The 18,624-nt window shown below is 44.5% G+C and overlaps 1 protein-coding gene across 6 annotated transcripts in view; it reads right to left on the bottom strand.

Annotated features, from left to right (window-relative positions):
* Positions 1 to 18,624, bottom strand: part of LOC117363042 (cyclic AMP receptor-like protein A) — a 646,660-nt gene that overhangs the window by 64,575 nt on the left and 563,461 nt on the right. For all 6 annotated transcript variants that reach the window (XM_033950231.1, XM_033950230.1, XM_033950233.1 and 3 more), the window contains one exon: positions 15,198 to 15,345. In XM_033950231.1, coding sequence (XP_033806122.1) covers positions 15,198 to 15,345 — 148 coding nt within the window. The remainder of the gene's footprint in view (positions 1 to 15,197; positions 15,346 to 18,624) is intronic.

The raw sequence follows: 18,624 nt of genomic DNA, 5'->3' as shown, positions 1-18,624 counted from the left end.
AAGGAAACTGGTATAGAATTATAACATAGCACCCCCATGAATTCGCGGTTCGCAAATCGCGGACTTAGTAATTCGTAGTATTTTCGTTCTTACTTCCTTGTACTAAAGTCATGGTTACACCAATCAGGAGCTGCTTTGACACGCTATCTGTCAAGGCAGCTCCTGATTGGTGTAACCATGACTTTAGTACCAGGAAAGAGGCGGTCGGAAAATACCGCAAATGATTTTCAGCATCTGCCGGCGCCCCAGCTGCCCTCTCCTGCCTTCGATCGGCTCCTTAAACCACATTTGAGATTTTTTTGAAATTCACAAGTGTTCCTGGAACGGAACCCCTGCGAATTTCAGGGGAGCACTGTACATTTTCTGGTCAGCGAGACTAAGCAAACTAGCCATGCTCTGCCACTCAGTAGCCAGCATTGATTTCTTACTTTACTTTTCATATGTTTAATTATATGCATGCGCACTTAGGGTTTCATGTTCCCTGCCGCCGTGTTTTGTGTTCCATGTCCGTATTCCATTTTGGAACACGCCAATGACTCCCCCTCCTGCCCTGACTCACTGTAAGGCCCACTGTTCGTCGTCATCGCCCCCCCCCCCCCCCGGTGCACCCCTCCCTGCCGCACCTGAACCCCCGTTGACCCTCCCATCTGATCCTCCCATCGTGAGACGACCAGAAACCTCCTGGCTCCAGCAGCGTCCGCAGCACTCTAAATACACTACTTTGCGGCCTTCTACTGCCCTGATTTCCTCTGCTGTGTCCCTGATAACATCATCAGTGATGCGGCAGAAGGAATCAAGGGCAGTAGAAGGCCGCGAAGCAGCGTATTTAGAGTGCTGTGGATGCTGCTGGAGTCGGGAGATTTGTCGGTCGTCTTTCGGTGGGAGGGTTGGATGGTAGGGTTAGTGGGGTCGGCAGCACGGCGGCAGTAGTGGCGGGGGGAGATGGAAACATGCTGTTCAAGGGTTCTACTGCACAGGGGGATGGGAGGGAGGGAGGCAGGCAGGCTGGCTTTGGGCGTGGGGGTGGGGCAAAGTCTGGAAGGCAGTGAGTGGGACATAGGAAGGAGGCACTGGGGGCACTAAGGACACAGGAAGGTGGCACTGGGGGCACTGAGGGCACTAAGGACATAGGACAGGACACTAAGGACATAGGAAGGGGGTCACAGAGAGTCAGGCATGCATGGCACAACAGAGAAATACAGGCAGGCAGGAGGCCAGGGAGACAGAGACAGAAAGAAAGACAGACAGACAGCGTCCAAGGAGAGAGAGAGACAAAGAAAAAAAAAAAAAAAGATAGACAGACATCTACTCTAGCATCCGTTAATGTAACGGCCTTAAACACTTGTTCTCAATTCTTTCTCACATATATTCTTCACACAAATCCTACCGTAAATTGCCTTGATGGCTTGCATGGCACCCTGAGGTTGTGGGTTCGAATCCCGCACTGCTCCTTGTGACCCTGGGCAAGTCGCTTAAGGGCAAATTCTATAAGAAGCGCCCAAAACGTAGGCGCTGTTCAGCAGGATTCAAGTACAGTTGGCTGCTGTTTGGTGAATCACGCTGAGCGGCATCGATTTCGGAGGTGCCCATTACATAGGCCAGCTCTAGGCACAGCTAAAAGTTAGGCGGCCATGCGAGCGCTTAAGCACGCTTAAGAGCAGTGATTCTGTAAGAAGGAGCCCAACCCGTAGCCACGCCCACGCCTAACATGCATAGCGCCTATTTTTTTGAAGGCCGCCTAAACTTTTAGAGGCGCCTTGTTATAGAATCACGCTTTCTTGATAGAAACATAGAAACATAGAAATAGACGGCAGATAAGGGCCTCGGCCCATCCATTCTGCCCACCCTAATGACCCTCCCCTACCTTTACCTTGTGAATAGATCCCACGTGACGATCCCACTTGGCCTTAAAATCAGGCACGCAGCTGGCTTCAATCACCTGAAGTGGAAGACGATTCCAGCGATCAACTACCCTTTCAGTAAAAAAGAACTTCCTGGTGTCACCTCGCAGTTTCCCGCCCCTGATTTTCCACGGATGCCCTCTTTTTGCCGAGGGACCCTTGAAAAAGAAGATATCTTCCTCCGCCTCGATGCGGCCCGTAAGATACTTGAACGTCTCGATCATTTCCCCCCTCTCTCTGTGCTCCTTGAGCGAGTATAGCTGTAATTTTTATAACCGTTCCTCGTACGGGAGATCCTTGAGTCCCGAGACCATCCGGGTGGCCATTCTCTGGACCGACTCCATCCTCAGCACATCCTTGCGATAATGTGGCCTCCAGAATTGCACACAGTATTCCAGGTGGGGCCTCACCATGGATCTATACAATGGCATAATGACCTCCGGCTTACGGCTGACGAAACCCCTTCGTATGCAGCCCATGATTTGTCTCGCCTTGGACGAAGCCTGCTTCACTTGATTGGCAGACTTCATGTCCTCACTGACGATCACCCCTAAGTCCCGCTCTGCTGATTGAAAAGCTCGTTATTCAATTTAGATCGGCGCCTATCTAGTTGGGCACCTCCGAAATAGGTGCTTAACTTTAGGCGCTGGTTACACACTATGGGCCTGAATCCTTATTTGCCCAGGCACATTAGATAGAGTGGGAGCCTGCCGGGACAGTTAGGGAATAATGCTTGAGTACCTAAAGAATTTGTAATCCCTATAGAATTGTAGGATATGCAAAATATAAATTATTAAATGAAATAAAAATTAATAAATAATGAACATAAACCTTTACATGGAATACTTCCAAATCAATCAATAACAAGCTTGATGTCTCAAAAGAAAAAGGCGAAAAGAGCATGCCTAATATTTAAAAAGATTTATGCTCGTAACTCTGACCTCTTTGAATATTTACTAGGGCGATTTGCGTAAAGTAATACTCAAAACATCATTAAACTCTTAAATTTAGGAGGATGCAAAGTGAGTGCAACAGGGAAAGTGCTAAATTTAAGGCTTCTGAGTTTGGCTGAAAATAGGAACCCAACCTAGGAGCTTAAATTGAGGAGCTAATAAAAGTGTCGGTGTGAATCAATTATTCTGTACTAGGAATGGAGAGACTGAAGATGTAAGACGTAATCGGATTAAAAAAAGCTTCAATATGTTGCCTGTATACAGTATATTAAGGTGCTTATTTTCAAAGCAGATGGACGTTTTAAAATATCTTTAAAAAATCCATCTGCTAGAAATGTCCAAATTTTGATTTTGGAAAGTCAGAATTTGGGCCTTTCGCACTGCAATCCATTCAAATAGCCAGGGGGGGGTGTTGTGAGTATGTTTTGGATGGGATTTGGAGATTCCCACAGCATCTGTCTCTATCCCCATCCTGGCGAGTTCTGTCCCTGCCTCTGCCCCATCCCTGCAAGCTCCGTCCTCATCTGTACACTTTAAAATCATAAGTGCTCGAGGCTTGTGCAGATGAGGACAGAGTGTGCAGAGATGGGGCAGGGACACGGACACAATTTGTGGGGCCAGGACAGGGATAGAGAGAGATCCTGCGGGGACAGGGAAAAAAATTGTCTCTTATGTCATTCTCTTCTAGGGAGGGCCCAAAAGTAAGATGTTCAACAGGGATTCTCAATTGGTAAGAGTAGTGAAGACACAGGATTGCGAAGACCTGCAACGTGACATAAAAATGCTCGAGAAATGGGCCGCGAAATGAGGTTTAACGTGGATAAGTGTAAGGTGATGCATGTTGGTAACAAAAATCTTATACACGAATACAGGATGTCCAGTGCGGTACTTGGAGAGACCCCCCAGGAAAGAGACTTAGGAGTACAGTACTCCCCTGTTATTCGTGGGGGTTCGCGAATACGGTTTTTCATGGGGGAGACTGAAGAGGACAGCAGGAGAGTAGCCGGAGCGCCGCAGGGCCTGCCCAGGGGGGGGGCGGTGGGGGGGAAGGCTTATGCAGTCGCTGCTGCATGCACCCGATCTGTTGGCAAAGAGGGCAGCGGGAGAGCAGCTGGAGCGCCGTGAGTGCAGGAAATCACTCGCGGTATGCTCCGACCACCTCTTCCTGCACTAAGTCGAGCCTTATCCAATCAGGAGCTACGTGGCAAAGCAGGAAGATTTCTTGCACTCGCGGCGCTCCAGCTGCTTTCTCCTGCTTCTCCCGCTGCCCTCTCGTTGTCGGCAGTTCACGGTCAGAAAATACCGCAACTAACCGGGACCGTGAACCGTGAAGACCGGGGGAACACTGTACTGGTCGACAAGTCAATGAAGCCGTCTGCGCAATGCATGGCGGCGGTGAAAAGGGCAAACATAATGCTAGGAATGATTAAGAAGGGGATCACAAACAGATCGGAGAAGGTCATCATGCTGCTGTACAGGGCCATGGTATACCCCCATCTGGAATACTGCATCCAGCACTGGTCGCTGTACATGAAGAAGGGCACGGTACTACTTTAGAGGGTCCAGAGAAGAGCAACTAAAATGGTTAAGGGGCTGGAGGAGTTGCCATACAGTGAGAGATTAGAGAAACTGGGCCTCTTCTCCCTTGAAAAGAGGAGACAGAGGGGACATGATCGAAACATTCAAGATACTGAAGGGAATAGACTTAGCAGATAAAGACGGATTGTTCACTCTCTCCAGGGTAGAGAGGGCACTCTCTAAAGTTAAGAGGATAGATTCCGTACAAATGTAAGGAAGTTCTTCTTCACCAGAGAGTGGTAGAAATCTGGAACGCTCTTCCGGAGGCTGTTACAGGGGAAAACACCCTCCAGGGATTCAAGACAAAGTTAGACAAGTTCTTGCTGAATCAGAACATACGCAGGTAAGGCTAGTCTCAGTTAGGGCACTGGTCTTTGACCTAAGGGCCGCCGCGGGAGCGGACTGCTGGGCACAATGGACCACTGGTCTGACCCAGCAGCGGCAAATCTTATGCTCTTAAAAACAAAGATGCTTTTATCACGTCCAAGTTACAAAAGGTGGCTCGCATTGAGCAATTATCCACTGGAGGGATTAAGGCATGAACATATCATGTGAGCTTCATTGGTTGCCAATTGACATGTGGATTGAATTGAAAGTTCTATGCTTGACCTTCAAACTGTCCACTGAGCGTTCACTCTTTGTTGCAGTGGTATCGTCCTTCACGCGAGTTACGGACAAAAATTGTTTGGATGCTCCGTCATGAGCGGTGCTGCGACTTTTGAGTCATTGCAAATCAATGCTGTCAGTCCAGGGCTCAAAGCTTTGCAATGCCCTTCCTTTGACCCTGCTCCCTGCTTTTGCATTTTAGGAAAAGGGTTGAAGACTTTTACTGTATGAGCGTTTTTTCGGTACCATCTCTAAGAATGTTTAGAATCTTCTGTTTTATATTTTGTATGTAATGTTGTTTTTGTGCATATTTTTAGCATATTTTGTACGTTATTCTGTCCCTCACCTAGATTTGTGGATAGGCAGGTTATAAATAATTTTAAATAAATAAATAAACCCTCCTTCATCTCCCAGAGGTTGCTGTCCCCCACTCCCCCCCCCCAAAAAAAAAAAAAAAAAGTGAAGCTAAAAGGGAAAACCAGGCTCTGTCAGCTACAGGTATTATGGGTATTCTGAAAAAACACAGCTTGTAGCTTTAAAAAGTGGTCTAATGGCTAATGCAGTGGACTATGAGTCAGGAGAACCAGGTTCAAGTCCTACAACAGCCCTTTTATTAAAAAAAAAAAAAAATCTTTCCATTGGAATTTACAAAATCAGCTGAAAACGTAAAAAAATACAGCTATAAGAAACTGATGAGCTTTCTATCCACTCCGGGTTATCTCTGCGGGAGTTCAAGTCCGAATTTCAGCCTGCCTGTCCGACATTGCCGCTTGGATGTCTTGCTGCCATCTCAAACTGAACTCCTTATCTTCCCCCCCCCAACCCGCCTCCCCTCTCGCCGTTCTCTATCTCTGTGGATAACGCTATCCTCCTCCCTGTCTTGTCGGCCTGCAACCTTGGGATGATCTTTGACTCCTCTCTCTCCTTCTCTACTCAGATCCAATAGACCGCCAAATCCTGTCGCTTCCTCCTCTATAACATTATCAAAATCCGTCCTCTTCTCTCTGAACACATGACCAAAACCCTTGTCCACGCTCCCGTCACCTCATGCTTAGACTACTGCAACTTACTTTTCTCGGGCCTCCCGCGCGCCTGTCTCTTGCCTCTTCAATCCGTTCAAAATGCTGCTGCGCAACTCATATTCTGTGAGAGCCGCTATTCTCACATTACCCCTCTCTTCAAGTCACTTCATTGGCTCCCCCGTCCATTTCTGAATACAGTTCAAACTCCTCTTGCTGACTTACAAGTGCGTTTGCTCTGAAGCCCTCCCGATATCTCTCCTCACTAATCTCCCCCTATGCGCCCCTCCGTGATTTCCACTCACCGGGCAAGCCCCTCTTATCTGTACCCTTCTCTTCCACTGCCAACTCCAGACTCCGTCCCTTCTTTCTTGCGGCGCCGTATGCCTGGAACAGGCTGCCTGAATCAATACGTCGTGCTCCCTCCCTAGCAGCGTTCAAATCCAAGCTAAAGGCCCACTTTTTTGAAACTGCTGTTAACTCTTAACTCCCCCTCTCTGCTGTCAGATACCTAGACCCACTATAATCTCCCCAACCCTGAAATGTCTTATCTAAATTAGATTGTAAGCTCTTCTGAGCAGGGACTTTCTATTGTATGTTAAAATGTACAGCGCTGCGTACGCCTTTCAGCGCTATAGAAATAATAAATAGTAGTAGTAGCAGTTCTCTCAGAAGACACACCTCACAGTGTTCAATTCAAACGGCAAATCATACCACTAGCTTTCTAAGATATCCCTAACCTGTGACCTCAAAGGCAGCTCAGAGCACCAGAAGCTGGAGCCCTCCCAGTCATTTCGTTTCCTAGGCCTTTGTGGCTCTATTGTGCCACCTCCAGCTGTCTTGCTTTATTTGTCTCGGTGCAGATAGTTCACAAAGCTTATGACTCATTCAGCAAATCCAACCGCACTGTCATTTGCCCTGGCAGCTCATGCTCGCGGGAGTTATCCAGAACCTTTAGAGATGACCACTCCCTTGGTGATGTTTTTTTGCTATCTGCCTTCATCATTAAGCCAAAGAAAAGAAACAAAACAGTCTTTGGTTTACCTGTGCTACGTATCCGATAATCCCTAAGGCTTGCCAGAAAACATGCACTGTGCAATTTTGCAAGAACCTACGCAGCACTAGGTAACGCCCATCTGGTATCAATTACAATTTGTACTTTCAAGCTGTTATTATTCCGTGACGTATTCTAATTTTAAAGGGTACCGAGATCCTGTTTGGATGGAAGATGCTCTAGAACAGGGGTGTCCAACCTTTTGGCTTCCCTGGGCTGCATTGGCCGAAAAAAAATGTTTCTGGGGCCGCACAAACACGTAAATGCTGCAGGAAGACAGAGGAGGGAGCCGGCAAGACGGTAAACATTCGGGGGCAGCAGAGGAAAACACTGCATCGCCCTCGACCGGGGCCACACAAAATACTTCATGGGGCCGCAGGTTGGACACCCCTGCTCTAGAAATTATTATAATTACACTGGGCTGTTGGCATGGGAAGTTGGGTCCTGCTCCTTGCCCCGATATCACAGGCTGAATTAGTTCCAGTCTTTTTGTCACACAACTCTGCTCAGCAAATACGCAAGGTTACCAGTCGGCTACAGAAAGTTATATTCAGTCTGGAAATACTGTAAGAACCTAACCTTAGGTGCCTATTTATTTAGGTGTCTAACTTTAGGCCTCTTATGGAATTTGACTCCTAATGAATCACAAATTCTATAATAAAATTACAGCTAAATTATATTTTAAAATTTTTGAAATAAAAAGGCTTTCAATAATTTTCTAAACTTTAGATAGCAGATCTTGGATCTAACATACAAAGGTAGGGCATTACATGGAATGAGACAGTTCATGATGGCAGATAAAGCGCTTTAAATTTAACTTTTAATCCGCTGAAGTCCTGCGCGCATTTGTCTGAGCTCCTTTGTTCTCGCACGTTTTCATCTATGTACTTGCCTTAGTAATCTACTACAATTCTTTGAAGATGTAAACAGCATATTGGTAAGGGCAACCCAGTCAATATCTTGTAATGTATCTGGATTTTCAGAAAGCAGTCAGGAAAGTCTCTCATGAGAGACTCCTGAAGATATGAAAAAGCTATGGAATAGGAAGTAATGAACAATTGTGGGTTGGTAGCTGGTTAACGGATAAGAAATAAAGTGTAGGATTAAAATGTCAGTTTTCCTCATGGAGACAGATAAATAGTGGAGCACCCCTGAGGATCTATTCTGGGACCCGTGCTTAACGGGGTCATTAATGATCTGTAAAAGAAAATCATGAGTGAGGTGATCATATATCTACAAATGGCACAAACTTATTTTCAGTTTCTCAGTCGTTTTAACTATAAGCAGACTGTGATGAATTGCAGGACCTTGTCAGCCTGGGGAAAACTGCATATGAAATTTAATATGAACAAACGACACATTTAGGGAAAGTAATCCTAACTATGTCGAAAACGGGCTGGTTTCCACATGGGGAGTTACAGCTCAGGAAGAGAATCTTACAGTCCCCACTGCAGCAGCTATGAAGCCAAAATAAGCTGGTAGAACGGAAAAAATTATGAGGGGCGTTCAATCATTTATCTACCTGAGTATGAAAGAAAGTAGCAAGCATGTTGAAATGTTGTGTCACGTCTCAAGGTTACTCAAGCACCGTTGAGGCTCAGTGTGAGTCTAACATTCCAAGATGCAGGATATCGGGAGAGTCCTCGTGCAAAGCAAGAAAGAAACTGCTAGATTTGGAACACTGTTCAGTGATAAAATTTCTCACGAAAGAAGGGAAAAAGCCAAAGGAGACCCAAGAACGCATGAGCATGCCCCACCATCCTACAAAGTCAAATTTTGGAGCAAGCAGTTGAAGTGGGGTAGAGTCCAGTGAAGACGGCCCTCACACTGGGTGAGTCAGACGCCTGTGGATGTAAGAAAGTTGAGGATTTCATTTTGTCAGACAGACGAATTAAGAGTTCCCAAATAGCTGAAGAAATGGGCATCTCGGCAGGTACAGTTTGGAAACTAATTCATGAAAAGTTGGTCATGTCCAAGGATCTATTATAGTTAGCAAATTCCTTGGCTTTTCTTTGTCCTTTTAAGGATATTTTACATGCATTTTAGACCTGCACTGAAAGGTCACTTTGGGGAGCCACAAAACTTAGAGATTTGAAGAAAGCGAGAGGTATATTTTATTCAGCATATGTGGACCCCTGAGCCCCCAAACTAGCAGCTTCAGAAGTGCCAAAACCAGGAAGTTACAGAGATATTTATATACTTTTCTGGAAATACAACTGAATTCTAGAAAACTTTCTACGTGTTACTTTTCTTAACAATCATTGGTCCTCAGCTCACACTAGCAGGTCACTAGCAAGTCACTTATCTAGGCCCTGCAGTCTTACTGTTACATGTCGTTTATGCTGAGATAGCCATAAGAAGTTAGAATGTAAGTCTCCCTCCAACTTAGGAATCAAGGAAACTCTTCTATCTTGGCATCCCAAGTCCTCTAAATTTTCTTCACACTTCTACCTCTAACCCTCTGTTGTAGTTCCTTCCTATTTCTCCTACTGTAAACCGCGTCGAGCTCTACGAATGTGGAGATGATGCGGTATACAAACCTAAGGATTAGATTAGATTAGAATGTCCACGCTAACACCCAGTACAGACAGGCTAGAACATGAGATCAGTTACACACCCTCATCTCACTGTCCTCTGGCACCACATTGCAGCTTGAACACTCATGCAAAGTTCTGGGCATCATCATTGATTCCACACTGTCCTTCAATGACCACCTTAATTCCTTAGTAAAAAAATGCTTTTTCAACCTTCACATGTTAAGGAAAGTGAGATCCTGCTTCCATCATCATCACTTTGCTGTCCTCGTACAATCCATCATTCTTTCCAGACTGGATTACTGTAACTCCATCTACATAAGCCTGACAAAGAAAAGCCTTCATAGACTCCAGCGGATCCAGAACACTGCGGCTAAACTAATCTTCGCAAAAAGCAAATTTGACCACGTCTCCCCGCTTCTGTCTAAGCTTCACTGGCTCCCAGTAATCCTTAGGGTTCACTACAAATGCACCTGCCTAACCTTCAAGTCTCTACACGGTATCCTGCCTCCCCTTTTTCCATTATCCGGGAACTCCTCTAATCCCAACACCACCAGATCCACTCAAAAATTCAAACTATCCTTCCCCTCATTAAAAGGCATATCCCATGCAGGAAAATTAGGGACTTCCCTCTTCTTCAGGATCACCGAACTCTGGAACAGCTTTACTACCCCGCTTCGAAGCCTGACCTCCCTCCAACTCTTCCAAAAACATTTGAAAACTTGGCTTTTTCTCTAAAATGCAATGACCCCTCCCTCATCGATATACGAAGTCCCTCTAAACTTCTCTCTCTAAGTCCTTCTACTTTTCATTGTAGTTCCTTTCTATACCAACTCCTGTAAACCGTGTCGAGCTCTACTTCTGTGGAGATGATGCGGTATACAAACTTAAGGTTTAGTTTAGTTTAGTTAGGTCTGCAGCTAAACATAATTCAGCATTTTATTAAAGAGAAAACTTAGTTCAACACTTAGGAAAACCAGTCCCAGACTCCTTCAGCACTGGAATTAAGAGTTAACAGCCTTTAGCTTGGATTTGAACGCTGCTAGGGAGGGAGCACGACGTATTGATTCAGGCAGCCTGTTCCAGGCATATGGCGCCGCAAGAAAGAAGGGATGGAGTCTGGAGTTGGCAGTGGAAGAGGGGCTTGCCCGGCGAGCGGAAATCATGGAGGGGAGATTAGTTCTTCCTCTTTTCACTTTAAATAATGTCGTTCATCCCCATCGTCTCAGTTTTAGTCTTTGCTTCATTACTACCTGTTGTCTGTCCTATTAATTAAGCAGTGTCTGGATCATCATCATCCCTGGGTTTTGGAGTGCATTTTCCCTTCAGCTCGAGGAGGAGATTTTAAATAGCTTTTGTTACGAAGAGAACAAAGACGGGTATTCTCTTTACAACCTGTGCGCCCATTGGTTTAAATAGCTGTGTGGAATGGAGAGTGTTCTTTTAATAAGTTCTTTCTCATCTTTTTTGTATGAAATTTTGACAGCTGCAAATAGTTGTGCTGACCCGGGTTTTTTTTTTGTTTTTTGAAAAGTCGGAACGTCATCACGCAAATACACGATGACATCTGCAGACTTAAGCCGGCATGAACGCCAAGGGGCCATTTTATAATAGGCAATAAAGCTGGATAATTAACGCTGTGAGCTGGGCTGATTTAGTTTCTGTGTTTTGTTTTTGAGAGCGTTATTTGAAGGAGTGATGATTTATTGATTTTTCGTTTTTTTCAGCATTTCCCCGACACGGCTTTTTTGCGAAACAGGGAGCCCTGTTGGAAATCGTGGTGACAGTGTACAGGCGGTGGAGATTCAGTGGCCGCTTTGCACTTAGCTCATGATCCACTTGGCAGGTTTTTCCTGCTTCTATAGCAGTGGTTCCCAACCCTGTCCACACCAGCCAGTCAGGTTTTCAGGATAGCCCTAATGAATATGCATGGAGGAGATTTGCATGCCTTTCACCTCCATTATATGCAAATCTCTCTCATGCATATTCATTAGGGTTATCCCAAAAACCCGACTGGCTGGTGGTCCTCCAGGACAGGGTTGGGAAACACTGTTCTACAGCCCAGCACTACGAAGACTACTTTTTCAGATAAGTGCGATAATGTTTTGATATTTATATTTCTGCAATTGTGAGTGAATTGAGAAGAAATATTTTTTCCACTTATTTTGGAGTGTTTTAGACCGAGGATGTGTCTTCCTGTCTCAATGAAATATGAGGCAAGTTTGTCTAATTTTTGAGGATACCCCGATTAGACACCGAGGTCTTTTCTCCAATTCTTGGTATGATTGGGGTTCGATAGTTTGTGTGTGGTGCTGGGGCAGTGGTAGGCAATTCCGATCCTCGAGAGCCGGAGCCAGGTCAGGTTTTCAGGATCTCCACAATGAATATGCATGAGATGGATTTGCATCTCAAGGAGGCAGTGTATGCCAATCCATCTCGTACATATTCATTGTGGATATCCTGAAAACCTGACTGGCTCTGGCTCTCGAGGACCGGAATTGCCTACCCCTGTGCTGGGGGGATTATTGGATGTATATTTTTGAAAATATTGTATTGTTTTTTGTGTTTTCTATTAATTACGTATACATTTTTATGTTTCTCCATTTTAACTATGTAAACCGCCTTGAAGCCTGATTATGTGGTATAGCAAATTTTTAATAAACTCGAAACTTGGAATGGTTTTACATTGATGACATTTTTTTTTTTTTGAAATTCCAAATAATGTTTACAAAGAAACATAACAGGATGGAAACATAACAAATCATTTTACATAATTATTATCATTACAAAATAGAAATTCCATCTAGCCCTCATTAAAAGAAGAGGTGCACTATTTAATAACAGAAATCTATTTCAAAGGAAAATTAAAAGGAAGAAAACACCTTTCTTCTATATAAGCATCTTTTTCAAATCAGGCTCCTCAATTTGAAAATAGCTATCTCAACCAACAAAATATATAATCCCCCATTAATGTTGATCAAGAAATTGTACCAGCTGAGCCCGATCCCAAAAAATTTAATATGTACGTTGAAAAGTCACCAAACACTTGCAAGGAAACTTCAGAAAAAATATGGCCCCCCAGTTCCACAACTCGAGGTTTTGAGGCTAAAAAGCCCTTCCTTCTGAGTTGGGTCGATCTTGCCACATCAGGGAACATCTGAACCTTAGCTCCACAAAATAAAGCATTTTTGTTTCTAAAATAAAGTTTCATCGTCAATGCCTTATCGCTCTCACTCAAAAAAAATTACAAGTAAGGTAGCTCTCATCTATATTACATCTTGAGAGTCTTCCAAAAAATCTGTCGGATCTATATCAATAGATTCTAATTGATCTGTTCCTTGCTGTCTTAATACTCTTTGCTTAACTGGTACGTAATAGAGAGTAGAGATAGGCAGCATCTTAGAATTCTGCACTGATGACTTTTATCATTGGATTAGTTGTTATAATATCTTTGTTATTTATGATGTACACATAGGGCTTATAATCAAAAAACTAAAACGTTTAAAAAACCACCTAAGTCGGCACTTGGATGTACAAGTGCCAATAATCAAAACCCTTTTCCTGGACATCTAGGGCTCCTTTTACTAAGGTGCGTAGCGGTTTTAGCGCACGTACAAAATTAGTGGGCACTCGCAAAAATATTACCGCCTGCTTAAAAGGAGGCGGTAGCGGCCAGCACGCGCTATTCCGCGCATTAAGGCCCTAAGGCACCTTTGGAAAAGGAGCCCCTAGTGAGACGCTTTTCCCACTGTGCATCCAGAGTTCCAGGAGGTGTGCTGGGAGGTGTCTTATGTGTGTGTTTTGGGAGGGCTTTGGGTGTGTTCTTGCGACAACAATCAAATCTTTCGCAAGACGTCCTGGATGGAACTTAAACGTTTGGAGGTAGATCTGTTTTAGAAGCATCGAACTGTCACAGAGGTACCCAAACTGACCACTGGATACATTAAAATATGACACCCCCCCCACTCCCCCACTGCTCACTAACCTCCTCCCACCCCCTAAAATCTGAAAAAAAGCCTATGTACCTGTCTCTAGAACAGCAGCACTTGGTATGGGAACGCCTATTAGGCTAGTGAACAATAGAGAGGCTGACGAAAAAACTTTTGTTACAGCACTGGGTGAGTCAGACGCCGGCCTCCTTTATGCAGTGGATCCAGCGGATGAGGGAGCTTGCCTCCTTTGAGATACATACCTACCATTCCGCTTCTTCCACCGACAAACACCTTTAGGTTTCTCTGTGGAGGGCATTTTGTATCGCAGCCGAGGCGGCTGAGTCTATGGCATCGCCCTGAGTCTGATCTGCAGAATCTCGGTGACTCGCTGAAGTCTTTGTGTTCTCTCGGGCCGGTGTGTGGTTGGGGTGTGCATGGGTGGTGAGCTTGAGGGGTTTGACTGCGGTGTGGCTGGTGAGGTTGGTATGGTGTGTCTTGCTGGAAGGTATGTGTTGGAAAAATGGTAGGCGTGCATGGGACGTTGAGTCCATTTATCCTAAAAGTTAGGCAGCCTTGCTTTGTTTCCCGAGGAGGTTTCCTCATCGACTTAGTTCTGTATCTCGGTGGTGGACGCCAATTTCAAGCCATTACCAGCATTGCTATTGTTTGTTTGTATTATTTCTATACAATATATACTCGCTGGGGTTTCTGTATTGGTCTTTACATGGTTGAGCATTACTGCTGCCCTCCTGGGACTGCTTGTTTTCTTCATTAATACTGTTGTGCTGTAGCCTATGATTCCTTGTTATGGTGCTGGCTGCTTTTCCAATAAAAATTATAAAAAAAAAAAAAAAAAGGGAGGAGGACCCAGGCCCATAAGCCACTCTAACCACTACATTTATGGTAGAAAGTGTGAGCCCACCAAAACCCTACTCTACTGCCATATAGGTGCTACCTATAGCCATGAGAGCTATTGGGTTGGTAGACAGGTGGGTCTAGTAGGTGTTGGGGGAGTTTTGGAGGGCTCAGCATAAATTATAAGGGGTGAGATGTACTTCTGGCATTCTTTGTGTCCCTCTAAGGTGTCCCACTGTTGGCATGTCTGTGTGGCCAGTCCATCATAATGCTGCCCCCCCCCCCCATGTCCAAATGGTCTGGATTTGGATGTTTCAACTTGGACACTTCTTTAGTTGAAAATGGGGTATAAAGTTAAGCTTTCTAAGGGTTGGATGTCCAAGAAGACGATTTTCAAAAAACTATATATATTTTTGGACATCTAGTGGTTCGGCTTTTGAAAATGGATGTTTCTGTGCTTCTGACTTTGGACGTTTAGCAGGAAACATCCAGATCAGATCTAGATGTCCTATTGAAAATGGCCCTCCACGTACTTGGCTGCACTGGCAAGGCAATATAGTAATATGAATACACTCGTAAGTATTTGAGTCTGATACAAAGGCAAATAGAAGGAGATAACCAGAGAGGAAGCCTGGCTGGGTCAAGGGGATCTTACCCACCGCAATCAGCATTTCCAACCCCAATCAATAAGCTCTGAAAGAGAAGATCAGTGGACTCTTACAAACCAGTTAGTAATACAGAGGAACGAAACTCGGGCATTCCTACCTGCAGCGAGCTGAAATGAAGTTGGACCCAAGTCTCTTTATCCAATCCAAACACAATGGCATTGGCCAGACCATGTAGAGGTGCACTTACAACATGAAGAACCAAGAGGAGAAAAGAAGGATTGTTTGGAGAAACTGCATTATGGAGCCTGGAAGAAAAAATACATGTGCATTTATCAGAAAATGGGCCCTAATGCACAGATATCTCCAAGACCGCTCATTTTGGCCCTTGAGGAGGGCTGTTTTCAGAAGCCTGGCTAGGTACTTGTGCACCCATGGATCTGGTAGGCAATTTTCAAAGAAAAAAAATCTATGCACTTTTTCTTTGAGAATGTAGCTATGAACAAAACCCTCCGCAGACTTTGTATCTCTGTTTTAAACAAATGAAGAAAAGAGGAGACAAGCACACACGTAGATTTGAAAATGCCATTCTGCAGGCAAACATTGCTACTCTGCCCTGAACACTTTCCGCCAGAATATCTGGACCTGATATTCTAAATGATTTAACTGGGCAGGAGATGCTGCTGCCCAATTAAATTGCGCTGAAACTGTCAGGAGGGAACATTCAGTGGCACGTCACTGAGCAGTGCTGCTGAATAACCCCTCTGACCACTGCGGCACTCTTTGGGCAGTGCCAGGGTGGTTTGGGGCAGAGCCAGGAGTTAAGCAATACTCAGTGCCAGGGCCCACATAACTGGACTAATAGGACCATATATAAATAGCGATGCCCTGCTTAGCTCTACAGGTACTGCATTGATGATCACTAGTGGCTATGTAATTCCTGGCTCAGCCCCAAACCACTCACATTATTAAAGCTAAACATACTGCTAATAATTAACAAATATTAAGTTTATATATTAAAACACAAAAACAGACAAAAGAATAACAAAGAACACGCAAAAAATAATCTCAGGGTTCTATCCCCTCCCTTTTACAGAACCCAGTTAAAAACAGTCAAGATCCCACCCCCCACCCTCAAACACTTGTCCAAACAACTAGGCCTTTAGGGATCGTGAAGCTCATCTCTTGGTTGCGGGACAACCCCCTTTATCAGGAATCATTCAATTTGCCCTAACTATATAGTGTTTGAATTCAAAGATATATAGTTAGGGCTAATTGAATGACTATTTGTAACTTTTGTCTGGTCAATAAAGTTTTTTCAATATGATTTCACTAACAGGAAGCAATGAAAGGCGGAGGCAAAGCCATCTCTCCATTTGGACACGAGGGAGTGGACATTTTTAACAGCGCTAAGGGCTCCTTTTACTAAGCTGTGATAGTGGTTTTAACGCGCACTTAGCATGCGCTAAATTGCCGCAAGCGCTAGATGCTAATGTCAGCATTTAGCTGGTGTTAGTTCTAGCCGCATAGCGTGGGTTTAGCGCGTGTTAAATTTCTGCGCGATCTAAAAACACTATCACAGCTTAGTAAAAGGAGCCCTTAACGCTGTTAAAAATGTCCACTCCCTCGTGTCCAAATGGAGAGATGGCTTTGCCTCCGCCTTTCATTGCTTCCTGTTAGTGAAATCATATTGAAAAAACTTTATTGACCAGACAAAAGTCACAAATTGTCAAGTAAAAGTTCTTAAAACAACAATCATCACTAAATAATGGTATTCCATTTGATGCAATTATTAAGTCCCTTAGGCAAAACAATATTCAGTTCAAAAATCCAATAATGTTCTCAAAATTGAATATGGTCCTTTCTTTCTCCAATATATGAGTCAGGAATAGAGTCGATGATAAACCACTTAAGATCCTCAAAACTATGTTTGAAATCTAAGCCAGGGGTGCCCAAAAGGTCGATCGCAATCGACCGGTAGATCGCGAAGGCAACTTGAGTCGATCGCGTTGCCTTCGCGTTCTTCTTGCTTCCCGACTCAGAATCGCCAAGCTGACCAACTTCCCCCACCCGACAGTTCCGGGCCAGCCAATCGCTGCCTGGTTGGCCCGGAACTTCTTCTCCGACTTCAGAAATGACGTTGGCGAGAGGAAATCTGGTCGGCCCGACGCTTTTGTGTGGGGATGCAGGGAGAGCTTGGGGCGGCAATTGTTTGGAGGCCTGTTTCCCGATGGCTGCGGCAGTGGCTTGGAAGCAGGCAGGGAGACAGAAAGAAAGAAGGGAAAAAGAAAGAAAGGGGGGAAAAGAAGACAGAAAGAAAGAAGGGCAGGGAGACAGAAAGAAAGACAGGGAAGGGGGCAGGGAGAGAGGAAGAAAAATTTGGTGGAGGGAATATGGTCTGGAAGCATACAGCAGGCTGAAAGAAGGGAAGAAATATTGGATGCACAGTCAGAAGAAGAAAGTGCAACCAGAGACTCATGAAATCACCAGACAACAAAGGTAGGAAAAATGATTTTATTTTCAATTTAGTGATCAAATTGTGTCAGTTTTGAGAATTTATATCTGCTGTCTATATTTTGCACTATGGCCCCCTTTTACTAAACTGCAATAGCGGTTTGCAGCGCAGGGTTTTGTAAAAAGGGAGCGGGTATATTTGTCTATTTTTGTATAGTTGTTCCTGAGGTGACATTGCATAAAGTCATCTGCCTTGACCTCTTTGAAAACCCGTGGAATATAAATGATAATTAACATTTTCTCTGCATACAGTGTGCTTTGTGGTTTTTAAAAAAAAAATTTTATTGTTGGTAGATCATTTTGACTTGGTCATTTTAAAAGTAGCTCACAAGCCCAAAAAGTGTGGGCACCCCTGATCTAAGCAATGTGGTAACAGAGGAGCAGTTATCACATGTCAAATCCCTCAGTGAGTGAGGCACAGATGAAGAGGAAATAGAGTCCGTCTCTGTAAGGAGACCAACACCCGACACTCTGGATGTGGTGTCGATGCACTCTGTGCCAATGTCAATACCTGAGTCATAGGAGGCTGGGTGTTGGGTTCTGAGTTCCCCGCCATGCTCAATGTTGATACTGATACAGTATCGAAAAGTTTTTCAAACTGAAGATTCTGGGCTTTCAGTGACCTCTTTCGTATGCGGAGACAGAGGACACAGCTAATGTCCTGATGTTCAGGATCCATATTGGACACCCCAATTATATGGATCAGAGCCTGAAATGGTCTGAGTACATTGAGAACATTTTTTAAAGCCTCTCAAGTACTCTGTTTGACTTGGAGGGGAAAACAGCTGATGCTAAGTCAAAGGGTTCAATGGCCCAGAGAGGATGAGTAACTAGCATGCCCGAAACAGGAGAAGCTCATAGAAGGAAAAAAGGGCTAGGAGTAGCCTGAAGGCCCCCCCAAAAATGAAAAACTGACAAAAATGAGCTAAAGTCAGGAAAAATACTGGAACACGATAAAAACAAGAAATCATGATGGCAGATAAATGTCAAATGGCCCATCCATAGCATCCACTATCTCCTCCTCTCTCTATTGGCTAAGGCTCTTAACATTTGCATCTCCTCTTCCTATTGGC

The sequence above is a fragment of the Geotrypetes seraphini genome, chromosome 6 (assembly GCF_902459505.1).
Source record: "Geotrypetes seraphini chromosome 6, aGeoSer1.1, whole genome shotgun sequence".
NCBI lineage: Eukaryota > Metazoa > Chordata > Amphibia > Gymnophiona > Dermophiidae > Geotrypetes > Geotrypetes seraphini.
This window is presented reverse-complemented; position numbering and strand designations above follow the sequence as displayed.